This window comes from Mustela nivalis (genome assembly GCF_964662115.1).
Source record: "Mustela nivalis genome assembly, chromosome: 12".
NCBI classification, from domain to species: Eukaryota; Metazoa; Chordata; class Mammalia; order Carnivora; family Mustelidae; genus Mustela; species Mustela nivalis.
Genome location: NC_139031.1, coordinates 66,427,328 through 66,446,870, shown reverse-complemented (window position 1 = coordinate 66,446,870; position 19,543 = coordinate 66,427,328). Strand labels below are relative to the sequence as shown.

General features: G+C 44.9%; 1 protein-coding gene across 2 annotated transcripts in view; it reads right to left on the bottom strand.

The window, feature by feature from the left end:
- Window positions 1–106: 106 nt before the first annotated feature.
- PON1 (paraoxonase 1) overlaps window positions 107–19,543 on the bottom strand; it is a 32,060-nt gene continuing 12,623 nt past the window's right edge. For both annotated transcript variants that reach the window (XM_082693638.1, XM_082693637.1), the window contains exons 5-9: window positions 16,860–16,986; window positions 13,399–13,599; window positions 12,045–12,126; window positions 2,953–3,081; window positions 107–528 (exon numbers count right to left, since the gene is read on the bottom strand). In XM_082693638.1, coding sequence (XP_082549764.1) covers window positions 370–528; window positions 2,953–3,081; window positions 12,045–12,126; window positions 13,399–13,599; window positions 16,860–16,986 — 698 coding nt within the window. In that variant the 3' untranslated portion in view covers window positions 107–369. The remainder of the gene's footprint in view (window positions 529–2,952; window positions 3,082–12,044; window positions 12,127–13,398; window positions 13,600–16,859; window positions 16,987–19,543) is intronic.

Genomic DNA, 19,543 nt, shown 5'->3' with positions numbered 1-19,543 from the left:
TTCAGCAAGGCAGCAGCAAGCGTCAATGGCTCCCCAGGCCACACCCATTTTAGGGAAAGGACATTTGGATCACACGCAGTTAAACGATTTAAGGCCGGACAACTGATGCGGCAACTATAGCCATTTTATTGACAGGATTTTTATTGGTAAATGAAGTTTTCGAGTATTTCTAGACTGATTTGTTACTGTACTTTAAAAAGCCTTATGCACTGATTCTGTTCCCAGGTAAATAGCACTGTCTTCCTTCCTGATGTGCAAATGGAGGGTCAGTGCTCACGGTTCAGACCAGATCACCGTGGCCCTGGAGATGCAACAAGCCGTTGAAATGGTGGGCTCACGGTGTGCGTGACATGGGGGCAGATCCACCTGCTAGAGCTTGCAGTAGAGAGCTCTGTGGAACACGGTGCCAACTAGCAGCTTCCCTTTGTACACAGAAGCCACCGAACTTCCTTGCAACATTGTACCATTTTCTGCATAAACCTGTGTAACTTTGGGCTCTTCTGTTAACATGTCCTGGATTCGTATCACCTATCAAAGAAGGAACATTAGCTTACTATTTTTTTTTCATTTTTTGAAGATTTTTATTTATTTATTTGACAGAGAGATCATAAGTAGGCAGAGAGGCAGGCAGAGTGAGAGGGGAAAGCAGGAGTCTGACCCAAGGCTGGATCCCAGGATCCTGAGATCATGACCTGAGCTGAAGGCAGAGGCTTTAACCCTTAAGTTTCTTTTCAACTCTTAACTTCTTAACATTTTTAAGCCTTTAGGATAAAATACAGTGTCTGGAAGAAAGGATGCTTACATACAAAAACACCAAATATGCAAACTGGGAGGGCCAGTGCCTATATATAAAGGGTTAATGGGAGCATTTAAAAGGACCTTTTTAAAACAGCCAGCCCCAGTTGCACCTGAGCAGCTCAGTCCTTTAAGCTTCAGACTCTTGGTTTTTGGCTCAGGTCCTGATCTCATGGAGCCCAGTGTGGGGGCGATGTGCTCAGTCCGGAGTCTGCTGGAAGATTCTCTCTCCCTGCCCCTCCCCCCCGACTAGTGCATGCATTCTCCTTCTCTCTCTAAAATAAATAAATAAATCTTTAAACAAAAATAAAAAGTAAAACAGCCAGCCCAAAAGACAGACATAGTAGTTACTTAACTGGGAAATAGGTGATGGGGCACCTTGACTTAAGTAAGCCTCTTTCTAATAAAAGTCAGTCACTCTTCCGTGGGGCAGTGCATTAGGTAATGGATTGTTACTACTTTTTGCTATTCCTTACCAGATCCATCATTAGAAAGGAAGCACTTTTTCCAGAACAGCAAACCAAGTCCATGCTATAGCAAATGACCTAAGTTCACCAGATGAGCTAACAAGCAAGAACAAATTAGAATCTAACATTCTGCTCTGTTCTGCACAGTGAACACACCACAGCATACACTTCCCCAATTCTGTTAAACATACCACACAGCCATCCTAATAGCTAAGAACCAGGAAAAGGCACAAAGGATTGCCATTAAATATAATCACGATTGTCCTGTAAGCCTGGAAAGAAAGGGTATGAAGGCCCATAAAGTAATTGGAAATACACATTTGGTTTGGGGGTTACTTAATCTAAGAGACATGGGCTTTATTAATTTTTTTTAAGATTTCATTATTTTTTTTGATAGAGATCACAAGTAGGCACAGAGGCAGGCAGAGAGAGAGGGGTTAGCAGGCTCCCCGCTGAGCAGAGAGCCTGATGCGGGGCTCGATCCCAGGACCCTGAGATCATGACCTGAGCCGAAGGCAGAGGCTTAAACCACTGAGCCACCCAGGCGCCCCAAGACATAGGCTTTAAAAAGAAAAAGGTTTTTTCGGTGGGTGGAAATGAGGCTGATTCTTAAAACTAAACTTTAAAAAGAATACATAGCCATAAACTATGTCAAAAACAGTATCGGTTATTTAACATAAATAACATGCATAACACGTACTGAAAAACTCAAAACAGAAAACCCCAGATGAGTCACAGAAATGTTCAAATGCCTATAGCAAAGTGCGTCTCAAAACTCTTGTTTGCACAGCCAAAATAGTCTGCCGAGTTAAGACCATGAAGATGAATGGGGTCTTTGGGTACTATAACTAAGAGGGAAGGAAAGGTCTTTTAAACCAAAATAATTCCAGCAAGTGATGGATCTTCCCATTCTGCAGGGAAGGTTTGGAGAGGACGCCATATGGACATCAGGCCTGGCGCATTGTGTGAACTTGGGCATATACGGACGCGCGGGAGCAGGGGATTAAAAGGAAAGGCAAGCTACAAACAAATGATTAGACCTGCGGTCCATTCTGTTGTTTTGTTTTTTAACTACTGTGAATTCCCAAGTTGAAGAAACTCATCACTGAAGTAAAGATAGGGACTCCAGCCCTCCACTCTGCCGAGACTCTCACGAAAGCCTACGATGAAGTTTCCTTTGCCCCCAGCTCTGGCTCAGGGTCAGCCCAGGAGCAGCAGCAGCAGGGGAGTGGGAGGACTGAGAGGGAGGTAGAGTGTTTGTTCCAGGCTTCCTCCCTGCAGGGTCCCCACTGGTTGTCTAGGTCCCCCAACCAGAGGCCAGGTTCCCCTCAGGGGACCCTGTCCACACTCAGCTCTGCTCTCATTCGACTTTCTGGTAACCACTTCCTGCCTCCCGCACGAACTCTGGAGTAATGCATTATCTTCCTTTCATTTCCCTACGTATGCCCACACCTTTGTATACAGGACCCTTATTAAATCTCCTCAAATTACCCAATTTAAATGTACCATCTGTCTCCTGCCTAGATTATGACTAAAATTCCTCCCAAAGTCAAACTCCTTTTTATCTCTCATCATTTGGATCATCTATCCACGTCTCTCCTTATATTTGCACATGTAATTGAGATTTATGCTTCCAACCGAGAAACAGCGGGGAATAAGGTCGCCAATCTGATTCATTTTTCAAACTAACCTCTGATGCGGGAGGGTTCTCCGGATCATAGAAGAAGATCTTCATGCCATTGGGATGGCATCCAACCCAAAGGTCCCCTGTCACAGGATCCACAGATATGTTATCCACGAGTGTGTTAAAGTCCAGGGACTTCCAGGTTAAAACAGGGAGAGAAGGAAGGACAGAAAGTGAAAACAATTGAGAGGTGACGGAACAATCTCTCAGGGGAAGCTATCATCTTGTTCTCCTCGGTCTCCACACTGCTGGTTCCAGAGCACAATTCTGCTGCATTTCAATATCGCTCAGAGAGTTCCTCTGACTTTCCATCTATATTAGCATTTCATCAGTTTCCAGGACAGAGGAGGGAAGGGGAAAATGCAGAATGGCAAGCAAGACTGTTAGAAGTCAGAGGAAGTCATCTGGACTAACATCTGTGCATAAACCTAAGAAAAAGTTTTAAGTGCTGCATAAAAGAGTTCCTTCTACAAAAACATGTGCAAATGATATTTTTATAAGCATTCAGAAAACAACCAGGAAATGTGGATTCGTTTTGAATGAGCACATTGATGAAATGTAGGCTCCTCTTTAATGGCTAAAATATAGGCTGTACAGCCAGAGAAGAAATGATCACCCAGGGTCTAATTTTTGCCATGGAGTAGGGGAAAAGTTTCTTCTTTGGTTTTCTGATGTTATTTAACTCCCTGTTCTTCTGCTGTTTATTTTCTAAATATAAGTCGCAAGCATGTGATGACTGCACAGATTGCTGTCGAGGCTTTGTACCAGGATCATAAATAATACCAATGATTCTTAATTCCACCATTCATCATCTTGGCTGCCTTCTACTGGGGAGAAATCACATCTATTTGTTTACCTCCAGCTCTCCGTTGGAGAAGTAATATCTACCGTGTACCTCAAACAGAGGCCAGGACACCTCAGCGCCTAGAGACCATGTAATAGCTGCTGGTGACTCACTGCAGAGGCCAGAGTGTGGGCGGGGAGCTGCGGCAAACTGGCGCTGCCCTGCCCTGGGCTCCCTGCTCTAAATGAGACCTCTCCCCACAAGTCCATGATGGGGCTGCAGGGGCCAAGCCTCCCAACAGAGCCTCCTCCCAGAGCCATCATCCATTCTTTCCCTGGAGACAGGCCAGGTCGGCCAAAGGAGGCAGCCAAGCAGACATCCCCTGGCCAGAATCAGCCCCAGGCCTTCTCTGTCCCCGCAAACACCCATCCATCACAGTATCAGACAATCTACGCAGATCCCGCCATTTTCTTTAGACAAGGAAAATGTGTGTCTGGGGGCTCTGTGCTGTTTGCTGGCTTTGGGAGGGGTAGCTGTCGATTTCTGAACTGCATGGCGGTTGAAACCCTCCAGAGATGTGAGCTGGGGTGAGAGAAGAGAAGGACACCCAAGCCCAGGGTCCCTGTTCATTTGACACACGATTACTGAGTTCCCACCGTGTGCTCCGGAAGCAGCTCAGCTCCCGGAGAGCGGGTACTGGTAAGTGGCAGACCTGTCTCCTGCCCAGGCGGAGCTGACAGTCCCGCAGGGAACCCCTTTTGGGCCCAGCAACTAACTCCTGTCTTGTAGATCTCTAATTCCTAGTAAAACTCACTCACTACAATGCACGCAACGACACATTTCAAGCTTCCACAAAGCCAAGTGGAAGATGGTACATTTCTTGATAAAGGAAACTGAATAAATTATTCTCATTGCAAAAAACTGTGTCCTCTGTTAACAAGTATCCCAATTTTTAGAGAATGGGAAAGCACTGAAGTAGGACTAATTCATTGGCTGTGTCCTGGAATTTTTTTTTTCTTTTTATGGAGGAGGGGATTATTTTATTGTGGTGAAATACACATAACATGAAATGTGTCATTTTAACCACTTTAAAGGTAAGATTCAGTGGCATTTGTACACTCACAGGGTTTTGCAAGCATTACCCCCAACCATTTCCAGAAACTTTCATCATCCCAAACAGAAACTCTGTACCCAATATCTCCCCATTCCTACCTCCGTGAGCCCCCGGTGACCCCTATTCCAATTTTTGTCTATGAATTTGCTTATTCTAGGACCTCCTATAAGTGGAATCACACAATATTTGTCCTTTCACGTTTGGCTTACTTCACTTAGCATGAGATCCTCAAGGTTCCATCCATGTGGGGGCATGTATTAGGACTGCATTCCTTTTTTTTTTTTTTTAAAGATTTTATTTATTTATTTGACGGAGAGAGATCACAAGTAGGCAGAGAGGCAGGCAGAGAGAGAGAGAGGGAAGCAGGCTCCCCGCTGAGCAGAGAGTCCGATGTGGGACTCGATCCCAAGACCCTGAGATCATGACCTGAGCCAAAGGCAGCGGCTTAACCCACTGAGCCACCCAGGTGCCCCAGGACTGCATTCCTTTTTAAGGCTGAATAATATTCCATTGTCTGTGCATACCACATTTTGACAGGACATAAACCCACCCACATCTCATCGCAAATTCTAAGATCAGTTGCAGCTCATTTATCAAATTTCCTGATGCTCCAAGTATTAATGAATTAACTCGTCTTGATTACCCACTCCTTCAAAAGAAAAAAAATAATAGAGTCACAGAAGTAGGCTCAACTGAATTGTTATGTCAGCAGATGGGGCCTTACCTGTTGCCAAAAGTGGAAGCCAAATGTCAAATAGGTCCTTGGCAGGACCAGCGTCTTTACCCTTCTGTGTTGAGAATCTATTGGATGGGGCTCCAGTCTTATAAAATTAACGTTCAATTTGCAAAAGTAACTATTGTTACAACCACCATTCCTTTTCATTCCATCAGCCAGTAGGAGTGTGTGAAATTCCATTTTACTTCCGCTAATACCAAATTGGCCACACCGATGATTTTTAATGTCAAATGTGATGCCACGTTGGATGCTGCTTTGAGCTCATTTTCCCGCAGTGAAGCCCCTCACGACAGCACATTGCATGTCCTGATGGGAACCGCCCCGCAGGGCCTGGTGACAGCGCCTCGGGCTGGGGACCGCTGCGGCAAGACAGCCAGGTCTTGTTTGTAAGGGACAGAGGACTACCTTCACCCAGCTCCACTTTCCTGCTACTTCCTCTTTCCTCTCCTTTGTGTTTTTACTTCTTCTGACCCAAACCTTCAGATCAGATCATAATCGATGGAGGTGGAAGTTAAACCCCTGAATTGTACCCAGCCCCATCGTATTAACTGAACAGGTCTTTGTTAAGTGCCTACTACCTGTTGGGAACTCTTTCGGGAACAAAGAGAAAACACTCTGTCCTTCTGGCACTTAAACCCTAGTGGAAGGGACGGACGATAGGACAGATAAAATATATAGCATTTCACTTACAAAATGTAAGTAAAATATGTAATATTAGCAATGAATGTTGAAGGGAATTTAAAGCCATCAGGAGAAAAGAAGTGTGTGTGTGTGTGTGTGTGTGTGTGTGTGTGTGTGTGTGTGTGTGTGTGTTTTGGAGGAGGTCATCAAGAGGAAGTGACCCCCAGTTGATCCTCAAGCTGGACCCAAGCATTTGGAGGCTCCTTGACTTCTCCCCTATCTTTGGGATATACATTCTGCCCACTGTTTCCACAGTGGGAGCTGTTCCAAGGACATAGCCTTGAGAGAGTAACATGTTACTGAGACCATCTGGACAGTGTGTGTGGCTGAATCCAGTTAAGACCTCTACGTAAACTTTTAAGATTCTGGTCGGAGGGTGTGTAGATCGACTTGTACCACGGCTGCTCAAGACAAGCCTCATATGTCATTTCTCTTATTAAACCTGCCACCCAGCAATCGAAATGGTCTGCCTTCTTTTTTGATCTCTCCTTGCCCTCTCCGTGTATGGGGACAAGAGACCATTTTCAGATTGCACCCAGGAAGCTCCCCAGGCTGCAAGCTAATAATTGGTGAGCCAGCCAGGAGGAGACCAAAGAAAGGGGCTCTAGAAAGGAGGTGTCCTTGGAGGAAACCCCGAGTTGGCCATTGACCTCTGTGTGGGGAAGGGTGACCCCATGGCCAATCCCTAAGGACTACCATGAGTTCTCCGATCCCTGCCAGTGCCCACTGATTGCATGCACTACCCAGCCAGAACAAGGAATGAGATCTCACCATTTGTAAAAACATGGCTTGACTTAGAGAATATCATGCTAAGTGAAATAAGTCAGACAGAGAAAGTCAAATACCATATGATTTCACTGATCTGTGGAATCTAAAAAACTGAACAGATGAACAAAGAATCAAAGGAAACAGTACAGAGAATAAACTGGGGGGTTGCCAGAGGCGAAGGCTGTGGGAGATAGCAAAATAGCTGAAGGAGATGAAGAGGTATAAACTGCAGGTTAAAATAAGTAAGTGACAGACGAAAGTATAGTCAATAATACTGTAATACCATTGTATGGTGACAGTGGTAACAGACGGTGATGACATTTGTGATGAGTATGGAGTTGTGTACAGAGTTCTCCAATCACTATGTTGTACACCTGAAGGTAATGTGTCCACTATTTAATAAATACATTAAATTAAAAAAAAAAAGAAAGAAAGAAAGTGAGAAGAGGTTAGAGAAGGATATGTGAGTGCTCGCTACTCTGTAGCTTTGGGGCTGGCCGACAAAGGGAGAGAACAAATCATCAGCTGAAGACTATGCACACCATGTTGCAAAGTCCCAGATGCTGAGGATTAAGGTCCGAGTGCTGTGACAAGGTCTGACTGGGAAGCTAAGAGGTGGAATGCCTGGGAAAATGAGGAGGGTGAAGAAGTTGCTGTGAAGGGAACTAAACGCTCCATGCTGTCCAACCCCGGGGACAAAGGAAAGCAAAAGCACCACAATGACCCCAGCCAGCAGGGCAGCCTCCAACGGAGGAAACGTTCATGAAGAGAGAGGGTACTTCCGCTGAGTTTATTGATACAGCTGACACGTTCCAGCAAAAGACCAGAGCAAGTATTTCAGTGTGGTTAGTACATTTATGGGATGTGGGGGACATGGCATTTCTCTGGGCAGGAAGCAGAGAAAATGAGTGACATCACCACACACTCGGCCCCCCGCTGCACCTGCATAGCACTCAGAGGTTCAAAGTACCACTCCCTTCTGGACTGGATTATCCTAGCCTGCAGGGAGGTTTGGCCCAATGAAACATCCTGTACCCCAGTTCACCACCGACACCTGTTATGGGTCCTTCATGTCCATGCTGCGGCCAGTGGCGGGACAAGATATCTATAGTGCTGGGCAATCTGTTGTCAATTTAGGGAAAACTGACAAATCCTGGGACTGGTACAGGATGTGGGAAAGGCCTGAGACAGAGAGCTCCCCCATAAAACCTAAAGGCTTTCCCAATCAGCTGTCAAGGTCCAGTAAAAACAACCCCGAAACAAATGGGGTTTAATCTCCTTGCTGCAGGGACCTCCCCAGAACAGAGAAACTGACAACCCAACACTGTTCACTGGCCGGCGGAAAGCCACAAAACTTGAACAACAATTCAGACCTGTTCCTTCTGCCTCTTACTGTCCCTGATGCCCTGCCGGCTCCAGCAGGAGCCTCAGGAAAACAGTGCTATTTGGGGTGGGTGCCTCCCTAACCCAGGTATAGAGACAGGCCAGGACTGCCTCCAGGTGCGGGCAGGTGGAGATGATCAGAGGCGTCAAGTTGAACTCGCTCTTTGCTGGTCCTCCAGGAGCTCTGGTGGCTGCTGGATCCAAATGCACTCTGACCCATGGTGACCCTCAGTTTTCAGCACCATCAGTGATTACAGAGAGCAAATGGTTACGGTTAAGAAGGTTCTTTGACGGATTTAGTGTTCCTCCCAGGAATATGAGGTTCTTCTCAGTGCAATACCAGAGAATCTACGGGGCGTTGACGTCCTACGAGATGGAACTGCAAACCTCTCTCAGGAATCTGACCCTGGATTCTGGTAATCAGACCAGCGCTGAGGGGAAACACGCACCACGAACCAGTACGCCTGCAACCCCTTCAGAAAATGGTAACTGTTAAACAACATAAATTGCTTGGGCGCATAAAGAGATAGGAGACGGTATCCAAGAACACGCCGCAGGACATTCTGCAGGCTTTCCTGGAACAGTTGCAAGGGAGAAGATGGGTCATGAGCCCACAGAAAACTCAAGGCCCAGGAACAGCCACAGGCGTTTGCGAGTCATGTGGTTGGGCAAGACATGCGTTCCAGAATGTGATTGATAAGGCGTAAGCTTAACAAGCCCTAAGGACTTGAAAGCGGTGCAAACCTTTGTAGGGATTTGGGGGTTTTGGAGGACTTTCATTCCCCATCTGGCATGATGTCTCTGTCTCTGATACAGACTGATAAAGAAAGGACATGTGTGCAACTGGGAACCAGGGCCGCAGGTTCCCTTGGAGAAAGCAAACATACTAGTGAAGGAGATTACAGCCGCGGGCATCTCGCAGGCAGGACTGCTATTTGAGTTAAATGTTAGATGCTATTTGAGTTAGAGTTAGATGTGTCTGTGGGCACTGTGTGGGGATAACAGGAGGACAGAGTACCCCTAGCTTTTGGTCCCAGAGGGGATAGAAACTCCATACACCCCCTAGAGCAAGAGCTCTGCAGCACTGCTCCGGAGTGGGGGGTGAGGGTGCTTTCGGGAAGGAAGAGGGCATCAAAGTAAGAACTTCCTTTCCTATCAAGGGGTAGGTTGGGACTATGTTCCATCCACGCATCTCTGCCATGGTTCAAAGCCCAACGTTGACTACCTTCCGATCCGCAGCGTGGGAGCACCCTGCCCACCTGCCCACTGTCTCCAGAAACACAGGCACTACTAGGCTTGGTAGAGAAGGAGACGCATTGCCCTCTCCCCCTCTTTCCATGGCAGTCCTTGCAGCTTGTAGAGAGGGAGTGGGGGATGAATCTAGTCCAGGGAATCCATCCCTCCTCCCCCAAACCGGAGTTGCTCTTCAGCCCAACACTGACACCATCTGGATGGAAGCAGGAAGAATCCGCAGCGGCCCCTGGCCTGAACTCGGGTGGTTTGACTAGTGGTCACTCCAGAGCCCTGACCCTTAACCCTTTGCATTGACCTTTGGACTGTTGTAAAGGGATTAATCCTACAGCTGGAAGGGTGGCAAGCCAAGGGGTGGATGATGGGAATAAGTTCTGGCGCAATCAGGATATGCGGCAAAACATTTGTGTTGGCCTGCAGGGATTTGAGGCTGTCCCCATTGTCCACATCGCAGCTCAGGCAGGGGTGACAGCCCCTGGCAATCAGGAAGCCATGTCCTCGCTTGGATACAAGCTCTGGCAACATACCCTTTAGGAGATACAGAGAAGAGATGCATAAAAAGAGTAACCACCCCAGAGCCCCAGTGGGAGGGCATATTTCCAAGGAGGCTCTAGTGTCCTCAAAATAGAGTGACTTGGTCTACACAGCAGTAGCATGCCCAACGTGTTTTAAACAATGACCCAGGCAACAGCCAAGACAACTACCAAAGAAGTCCAAGGCCATCCCCTGAGACTGGCAAAGCCCTGGCCAAACTCATCCAGTAAGCTGTAAATGAGGAGCCTGTCCTTACCGAACACTGAAATGTCTCTAATAACCAAAGCTGTCCTCCAAAACCGGATGGCCTCGAACACTACTTACCACCTCTTTGCCATTATCCGAACAGAATTCTGTGGGTTCACACCTGGTGAGTGTGCCGGAGTGTCGTCTCTATCAAATCACATGAGGACACAAGTGAACGCCTAGAGTGATCTGACCTCAGCTTGGGGGACTTAATAAATCAGTGGTTCGGATCATGGGGCTCTTGGATAAAAAAAAAATTGTCATTGATTTGGGGAATCACTGCAGTAATTTGTGTTTTCCCTAGCACAAACGCACTAACTTCGCTGCCTCCGTGCCAGTGGCCCCCCTCACCCCCCGACCATCACTGACTGCTCAGGACATGTTGCACAAGAGCTGGGTGTATGAGATCGTAAGAGCCGTCACGAGGGATGGCATGTTGGAGGAGGTCCTTGGGAGGACATGACCTCTGGCTGAACCTCCAGCTGAACTTGGACAACTGAAGGTGTCCCGTCCCCTTCCCTGTCCTTGGAATGTGCATTCTGCCCACTGTGCACACAGTGGGAGCCATTCCAGGAACACGGCCTGGATGGAGTAAGGTGCTGCTTGAGCCCCTCTGGACAGTATATGTGACCGAACCCCTATTAAGTGCTCTATATAAACGTTTAAGATTCCAGTGGGCAGGTGCAGAGAGCTAGTCTTCTTGCAGCGCCCAAGACAAGTCAAGTAGCTGAGGGCCCTTGTTTATTGAACCTGCCACCGAGCAATGCAGAGTGGCCTCCCTCCTTCTCGGCCTCTCCTCGCCCTCCGTGTGTGGAGGCAGGGGAAGAGGGCGGCTCAGACTGGACCAGGAAGCCCCTGAGGTTGCAGACTCGCAGTGTGTGTGTAGCTAGGCGGGCAGAGTCGCAAGCCGAGATGAGGTAGCCAGGAAAGGCCTCGCTGAGGTGACATTCTAGAGGAAACTGGAAAGGTATGAAGAAGAGAGCCACAGAGAACTGGAGGAAGATGATCAGAGCAGAGGGGACTTGAGTGCCCCACCCGAGGTGGGTCCCCACCTGGTGAGCTCAGGGACACCAAGCAGGGGGAAGCGCCAGAGACAAAGGGGGCGAGGTGATGGGCGGCAGGGGTGCGGAGTGGCCGCTGGGAGTCCTTGATACTTTATTGGGTTTTTTATTATGTTTTCACGATGTTTAACTATCGTGGAGAGCGCTGTCATCGGAACTACCAGTTGAGGTGATTTCTCGGCTGTTTCATCAACATGGAGGAAAACATGGAAGGGTGAGAGAGGGGGGAAGGAGCGGGGGAGGGAAAAGTGGGAGGAAGGGAGCAAAAGAGGAAGGGACGGGAAACTAAGCCGTGAGAATTCATTAGGGCAGAAAGAATCCAAGTTTCATAGGTGAGATACTGGGCTTGCTCCTCCCCACTCTGCCGCTGAACCAAAGTGAACAACAAACACACACGATGCTGTTGACTCTTAATAAAGAAGTGAAAAATTGGTTCTCACCCGTTCCAATTAGACAATCCTTTTTTGCTCACTTTTAATTTCACAAATCAATTAGAATCTAATTATCACTCTGCAAACTTATAGTGTTAATACATCTTACCTTCAATGGAGTTAAAGTCCAATTAGCGTGTTTTTCATACACATGAATCTTATGAGCCAGCAATTCAGATATATAGACATACCTTCAAAGAAGAAAGAACTACATCAAAGCACTTGAAGTAATACGGCTCAGAAGGTTATGGTGAAGCTGGGAGAACTCTTCCTAGGAGAGAACTCTGCTTAGAGACAGGAAAATGCAATCCCTCTCAAAGCACACCCAATTGTAAAAAAAATAAAACAAAACAGAAACCCAACTCAATGAGTTTACAATGTACAATGGAGTTTTCATTTCTGAAAAGTTACTTCCTAAGGTAGGAACCTAGTTGCCCCTGATCAGGAGGGAAGAAACGCAGCCCTAGTACCAGCTCTAAATATCTGGGTGTAAAATGTTGTTACACCACTTCTCTTCGCTGGTCAACATGGCGACAATCCCCAGGTTCTGCCTCTCAGAGGACAGCGAGTTCTCTCGGGCAGGCTGCAGGAAAGCCCTTTGGCAACCAGGCCCTTGTTTTAGGCCAGAGAAAGTATGAGAGGAGACAAGATGCTTGGCCGAGAGAAACCTTCCCCCACTCCTACCCTGAGCCAGGTTCTGACCCTGCGCATTTAGTATTTTGAAGGCAGGGCATCCCAGAACAAAGAGAGAAATGACTATGTATTATCTGCTACTTTGTAAAACCAGGCAATGCTATAAATAACTGAAAGCTGTCCACATTGTTTCCTCTAATCATGTTACCAACTCCTGAAATCCCTGATGACAGAAGATGACAAAGGGTATGTAGGACTGCATACATGGCTTTTGTAGACAGACTAATGTTACCCAAAGTGTGGTTCCCAGACCAGGGTTTCTCTGTGAATCATTTGTTTCAGGGTCATCATCAAATAATAATGTAAATCAACTACACCATGAGGAACACTCCCGCGATAAACAGACTCTTCGCCTTCAGTAACACTTTCTTGATGAAGAAAGAAGTGTCTTGATTTACACTTTGGTGCAGGCTCTTTATCTTGTCACAAACAGCACAGCTGAGATATATAACTACATGCAGTTCATCTTATTACGCCCTCAAAACGCTTCCCTCAAAGCAAAGTTGTTTAGAAATGCTGAATGTTTATCCCAGTTTCCCTTCTTAATGCATACATCCCTCCCCGCAAACTTAGAAGAATATGCTTACACAAAATAGAAAATTTTGACTTGATACATTTTATCCCCTGAAAAATTAAGATATTTTAAGATTCTTCCTAATTTCCTTTTACCAGGATGACACGTTAGAGCATATCATGTAGTTTAGAAAATGAGTCCGTTCTAAAGAGAGCTAACGAGAATCTGGGAAACGCGTGATAAACAGTTCACATACTTGCCGTCAGGTGAAATGTTGATTCCGTTAGCAAGATCAAATCCATCTGCCATCACTCGAACTTCATTTGGGCTATAGTAAACAACGTAAGACCACGCTAAACCCAAGTAGAGCTCCCAGGATCTCAAGTAGGGGTCAACAAAGTAGTGGTCATTTGTGGCATAAAAGTGCTCAGGTCCCACAGCAACAATATCATTCAAACTGCAAATTGAAACACACATACAGGGTATATCCAGGTGAAGGTGTTGTACATTACAGGAGTAGGCATTGATTAGCATTCAGTAATGGCTGTTCCCAAAATCAAGATGCAGGATGAAGTTTTCACTCCAGTCTTTATGTCACAGAATTAATATGACATCAATCCCACCTATATGATCTTCAAAGACAATAATTACTCTAAAAAAAAAAAAAAAACCCTAAAAGGTTACTATAGCAATGTAACATAAAAATCCTATTAACTATATCGGAAAAATAGTGTGATGGGTTATGAGTGTGTGTGTGTGTGTGTGTGTGTGTGTGTGTGTGTGTAGATATACTAAAATCAGCAGACATTAAATTAGGCCAGGAATCATTATTAGGGCAAAATGCATTTATGTTCATACAGAAGTCACTCTCATATAGAATAGCCTAGGCTATCATCACGCGGAGGGAGGGAAAACCACTGACAATCTTGAGATTTGCATTTTAGTAAAAGCTCTACCACGATTAGTTGTGCAATTTAGGTAAAATTAATCATTTTGCACGTCAGGGCCTCAGTTTCCTTATCTGTAAAAGGAGGATGAGCTGGACAGCTCTATCTCTCCATCTTAAAAGGTCACTTCTGGCCTTAAAGTTTCACGATGCTGAACTGAGGAAAATGTCTGCGAGCAAGAATGCTCAGAAACGGGATACTATGGCATATTTTCTTTCTGATTTTGATTCTCTCTCCGTTACTGAAAATCTAAGATATATGAGTCTATTTTTCTGCTTTAATAGGTACAACAGTGAACACATAAGTGAGTCATTCTCTGCTGATTGAGGTGACAGAAGTTCCCCAGGGCTATTATCTGGGAGAGAATTATCTCCGCTCCATTGCAGAGGGCGTAATGGCTAGCACAGCGGCTCTGACGCAGCTCTGGGCTCCTGGGCCAGTTAGATAAGCACGCAGAGTCTCAGTTTTCTCATCTGTAAAGAGAGGTTAAACAATTTTCCCAAAGTCATGCAGCTCATTAATATAAGACTAAGGGTCAGAATCTTAATCTGTGGAGTCTCACTGGAAATCGCAATAAGGCAATGCCTGTTGTGGGCTTTGTAGAATGCCTGCCACTCGCTGAACCCCTCCGTCAGTGATGACCACTAACTACCACGACATGAGAAGAAAGGTCTAGGAATTTAGGATTAGTGTGTATAGGATCCAGGCATAAATCTCTCTCTCTCTCTCTCTCTCTGTTTTTCCCCCTCTCTTTTTTAAAAGTAAATTTCCAAAGTGAGCATACTTTACAAATCATGGGTCCGTTTTTTGTAAAAAAGAACAGAGAAGAATATTGCAGAGTGATTGCTTTGAGATCTGATAGACCCCATTTGAATGCAGACATTGCTTGTTATTGTCTATGGGGGCCACAGCCTGTCACTGAAACCTACACCGCAATTTCCTCTCTGAACCTTGTGAGGTTAGGGTAGACGAAGTGAAAGAAGGAATATCAAGACCTTGGCACTGTGTCTGGCCTATAGAAGATGATCAGTTATGATCTTTGTGTTATCATTAATGACATACTTCAATTGTGATAGATTAGTAACAGGAATATTAATGCTATAAGCAAAACATAAACAGTCATTAAATACAAAGCAGAAAATACACGTGGCCTAGTCCTTCAGTTAGTTGGGAGACCAGAATTGTAGTTAATTGTGGCACCCCGTTTTTTCATTCGGTTCTATGTTGCCAAAGACACGTATTTTTGCAGTTGGCCCAGGAAAAAAATACTCTAACCCTGGGAATCTGGACAAATCTGAGACTTCCAAGACTAACTGTGAAATAAACAAAGTAAGCTTTCACTATTTCAGACTGGCTCAGAGCAGCAGCTTCAGCCTCAAGTCAGCAGGGTTTGAATTCCAGCTCTGCTGTTTTGCTGATGGTATTCTCTGGGGCAAGTTAAATACTCCAAAATGCCATAACAATAATAACACCTAATTAAGATGGTATTTGTAGAAAGATAATAAAGTAATCGGTTTAAATTGGTTATTATAGCCCTAACTTATAGTTAAAACTCATTGTTACTATCACAATTATTGCAATCATTATTAGCTCAGCTTCTCTATTTTATATACTTTTCCCTAATTTAGATCTGGGTATGTGGCACATTCACCAGACATTCAGTATCCTTATTCTCTTTCCAAAATACATTTTTTGAAAGAATGTATAAATAAACTGTTGCACCAAAAGCTGTTCTCTGGATTTGCACTCATCTTAGGGACACAGAAAAAGACTTGGGCCATGTGGTTCCTACACAGCTACTAATTAGCTGATTGACCTTCATCCAGTAACTCAATTTCTCTCCAGTTGCAGTTTCCTTGTCTTCAGAACCACCAGGTAAGAAAAGAGAGGAGGGGGAGCCTGGAAACTGCGTGCCAGGCCCTCTGCTCGGTCCCCACATGTAAATAACACACCTTTTAAGAAAAATCTAGATTTACGGATACTGAGGTAGTCGAGTACTATCTGCTAATCGTTCAAATAAAGGTTGGGATTCTAGACAATCTCAAGATTCGAGGATAAAGACAGTTTGGAAAGACTGTGTCAGACTTTTGTTCCAAATCCATCACAAGCCTCACAAACCAAATCTTAAGGCAAGTGAGGAGGTTGATTTGGGCTTGGGTTGACTGGGATCAGGGATACCCTGGGTTTTTTCTTTTTCCTTATGTTACATTGTCAAGAAACCGAAGATTGGAGCTGAGTGTGAACCAAACATCTGATACTCCATATATCATGTGCCCAAAGAGCAGGAGGGGTAGGGCGGGGAGGTCTTAGAGATACCAGATTGCAGTCTCCCTTGGGTATATGTTTCTAATTCATAGAAATATCAAAGATTTAATTTTTTAATACAAGAAGAAATAAAAGAATAAAGAAGAAAGCTCATGATGTAGGAATTGTCTGTGAAATTGGTGTGGGTTTGAAATACAAAGACTGGTTTTGGAGAAGAACAGAGTTACGTTTTAATAACAGCTTGAAGGCCATTCTGAGCCTGGGAGCCAGAATTCAGCACCCAGCCAGCCTGGGAAGTGAAAGAGGAAGAGAAAGGGTCTTCTCTCAGAGATCTGAATCCTCAAAAGTATCTGTAGAAGAACATTTGGAAGTGTTTGTGATGATTAGAAAGGAGAGTCAGCCAGCCATTATCTGCCCCTCCCATTCTGCCTGGAAGGAAAAACCAGCGGTGAATTAACCACCCACTGGTGTTAAAGGGAAATAGAAATATGGTATATCTCAATACTTAGGCAGAAGTTTGTGTTTGATGGTTTTCAGATGCAAAAGTGATTTTTCTTCTTCTTGAAATTTGAACAACTCAACTGTGGACTTAAAATCTGGATGGTTCACCACCAGCAGGTACACGGTATTATCTGAGAAGAGATTAAAAACAAAAATCGAAACATTAACTGAGCTCTCAGCTGTCAGCCCTGTCTCCGAAGAGCAATTTCAACCCACCTCCAACTAGTACTTAGGGTGTCAGGCAGACAGAATATTTTCATGTCCTTGTAGAGAGAAGCACTTGTGATCGCTTCAAAGAAAAAAATGGCTAAAGGAAGGACTAGTGACAGTCTCTAAACACCTCCAAACACCACAGGGGGGAGAAAGATTCTCAACTTAAGAATGAGCAACGCTTGATGCTAAAACTCCAAAGAGCTTGTTAAGCTTTCTATTGCAAATGGTCTCAGCAAGATGCACAGTTGAGATAAAAGAGATAGCTGGTGTGGAGAACACCGACGGGAGAAGGTGTGCTGAGGTATAACTCACACAATGTAAAATGATAAATTCCATAAAAAGAACACCTGAGAGATGCTATCAAAGAGGAGGCAGCTTCCATGAATCAGTCCCGCTTTAAGACATAAAAGAGATCAATCTAAGTGGTCAAGATGGTGTGATTAGAGTTGGCAAGTGAAGTTAGATTATTACAGTCTTTGCCTTAAGAAGCAGAAAGTCTTTGGAAACCTTTGATGTGACCAAATTGGTACTGAAAGAAAAACAGTGCAAAGTTTAGTAGGTTGAGTGGAAAAGATTTAAACAGAGAAGCCAACCAGGAGGCTCCTGGTAGTTAGGCCATTGGACAAACAAGTGTTTTTTTTTAATTGGTATTAAGTGCTACAAAGGGAAAATAAGACTAGATAAAAGAATGACCATCAGGGAAGTTCTGAAGTGATGTTAAAGCAGAAACCTAAATGATCTAGGAGACCAAATCATGTAAGTACCTGGAGAAAGAGCATTCCCAGGTGAGGGAAGAGAATGTGCAAAGAGCCTGAGGCAGGACCTTATCTCTTAATAGTGAGGTTGTGGGTGGAGTAGCTAGAGTGAAAGAAAAAAGTGGGAAGCCTGCAGCCATAAAGGTAAGGAGCCAAGGCCAGTCTTGTTAGGGCTCAGGGTAAGGACCCAGGGCTTACTTACTGGGGCCTTGGAGCCAAGGGGTAACATGACCTTACACTAACAGCAGTAATCCAGGTGTAGGGGGAGAAGAGACAGGGCCAGAAGGATGGCATTGACAAGAAGTGACAGGAAGTATCAAAAGTCCCTAATGATGGCTGAGGAATGGGGAAGTCAGAAATCAAACACTGAAGTGAGCACTGAAACCCAGCTTCATATTCTGTGTGGCAGATTTTACCTCTAGGCATTTATCCTAAGGAAATGCTCAACAGAAGATATATATACAGGAATGGTTATTTTGGCACTGTTCACAATGAACATAAAGGCAGAAACAGGCTGACTATCCATCAACAGAAGAGCTATATTGCTGCACTCCTGGGCATCTGAATCCTGAACAGGGGAGGAATCCATTGCAGGGGAGCTCTAAATGTACGTCATAGATAGGAGTCCATAATGCAATATCAAATGCGGAAGCACTTTATAGAAGGGTTTGGGTAATACGACTCCCTTTTATTTTTAAAAGCATATGCGTACCCAACAGTATATTTCTTTGCACGTAATGTTTGCAAAATAAAATACAATGTTGCTATGTGGGTGGAGAGATCACTGAAAGGGGACTATATATGTATACAGAGAAGAGACATCATATGGGGTAGGAAGGTAAAGAAGGAAAGATAAAAGGATGGAAAATCAGCTTTCAACCTGTTGAGTTTAAAGCAGCTATAGGAGAAGAACTCAAATAGAATAATCTAGTAAGTTTGAGGGAATGGAATACCCGATTAATGGAATTCTCCCTGAAAGCAGGAAAGGTTAGCAGGTGTGACTTGGTTGAACTGTCTGAACTAGAGCAAATGAAGAGGAGATAAAAGATCAGTGTTTTGGGGAATGTTCAGAAAATTTGAAATGTGTGACAACACAATAAATGGGGGCGGGGGTGGGTGGGTACCGCGGTAGGATCAGAACTAAGCTCGATAAGTATATTGGGGTATTGGGGAGAAGCACTTGAAGGAGAAAGTGGTCAACAGCATAAATGAGGTGGAGGAAGGAGGGAAGGGAGGAAGGAAAGATAGGCGACCTGGGAGAGAGAAGGCTTGTCAGTGAGGATGTTGCTGACAACTTTCAAGGCAGCAGTTTTAGTCGCCCACAATGGGGAAATTCTGGAAGAAAGGTGGAAGGAAGGACTGTCAGCTGAGGAGAGGGAGGCCGTGACGACAGAGGGGTTTCTCAACCGTAGCTTTACATTTTATCACCTGGAGAACTTTTAACAAGTCCTACCACCCAGGCCTGCCTCAGACTGACTGAGTCAGAATATTTGGCACTGGGATCTGGTCATTAGGCTCTTTAAAACTCCCCACTGTTAAAACCAACAAACCAATTCAGTGAAGTTGCAGGATACAAAATCAATACACAAAAGAGAAATAATATAATCCCATTTATAAGTGCATCAAAAAGAATAAATTATTTAAGAAAAAAGTTAAGCAAGGAAGGGAAAGACCTATATATTGAAAACTGTAAGACATTAGTGAAAGAAACTGAAGAAGA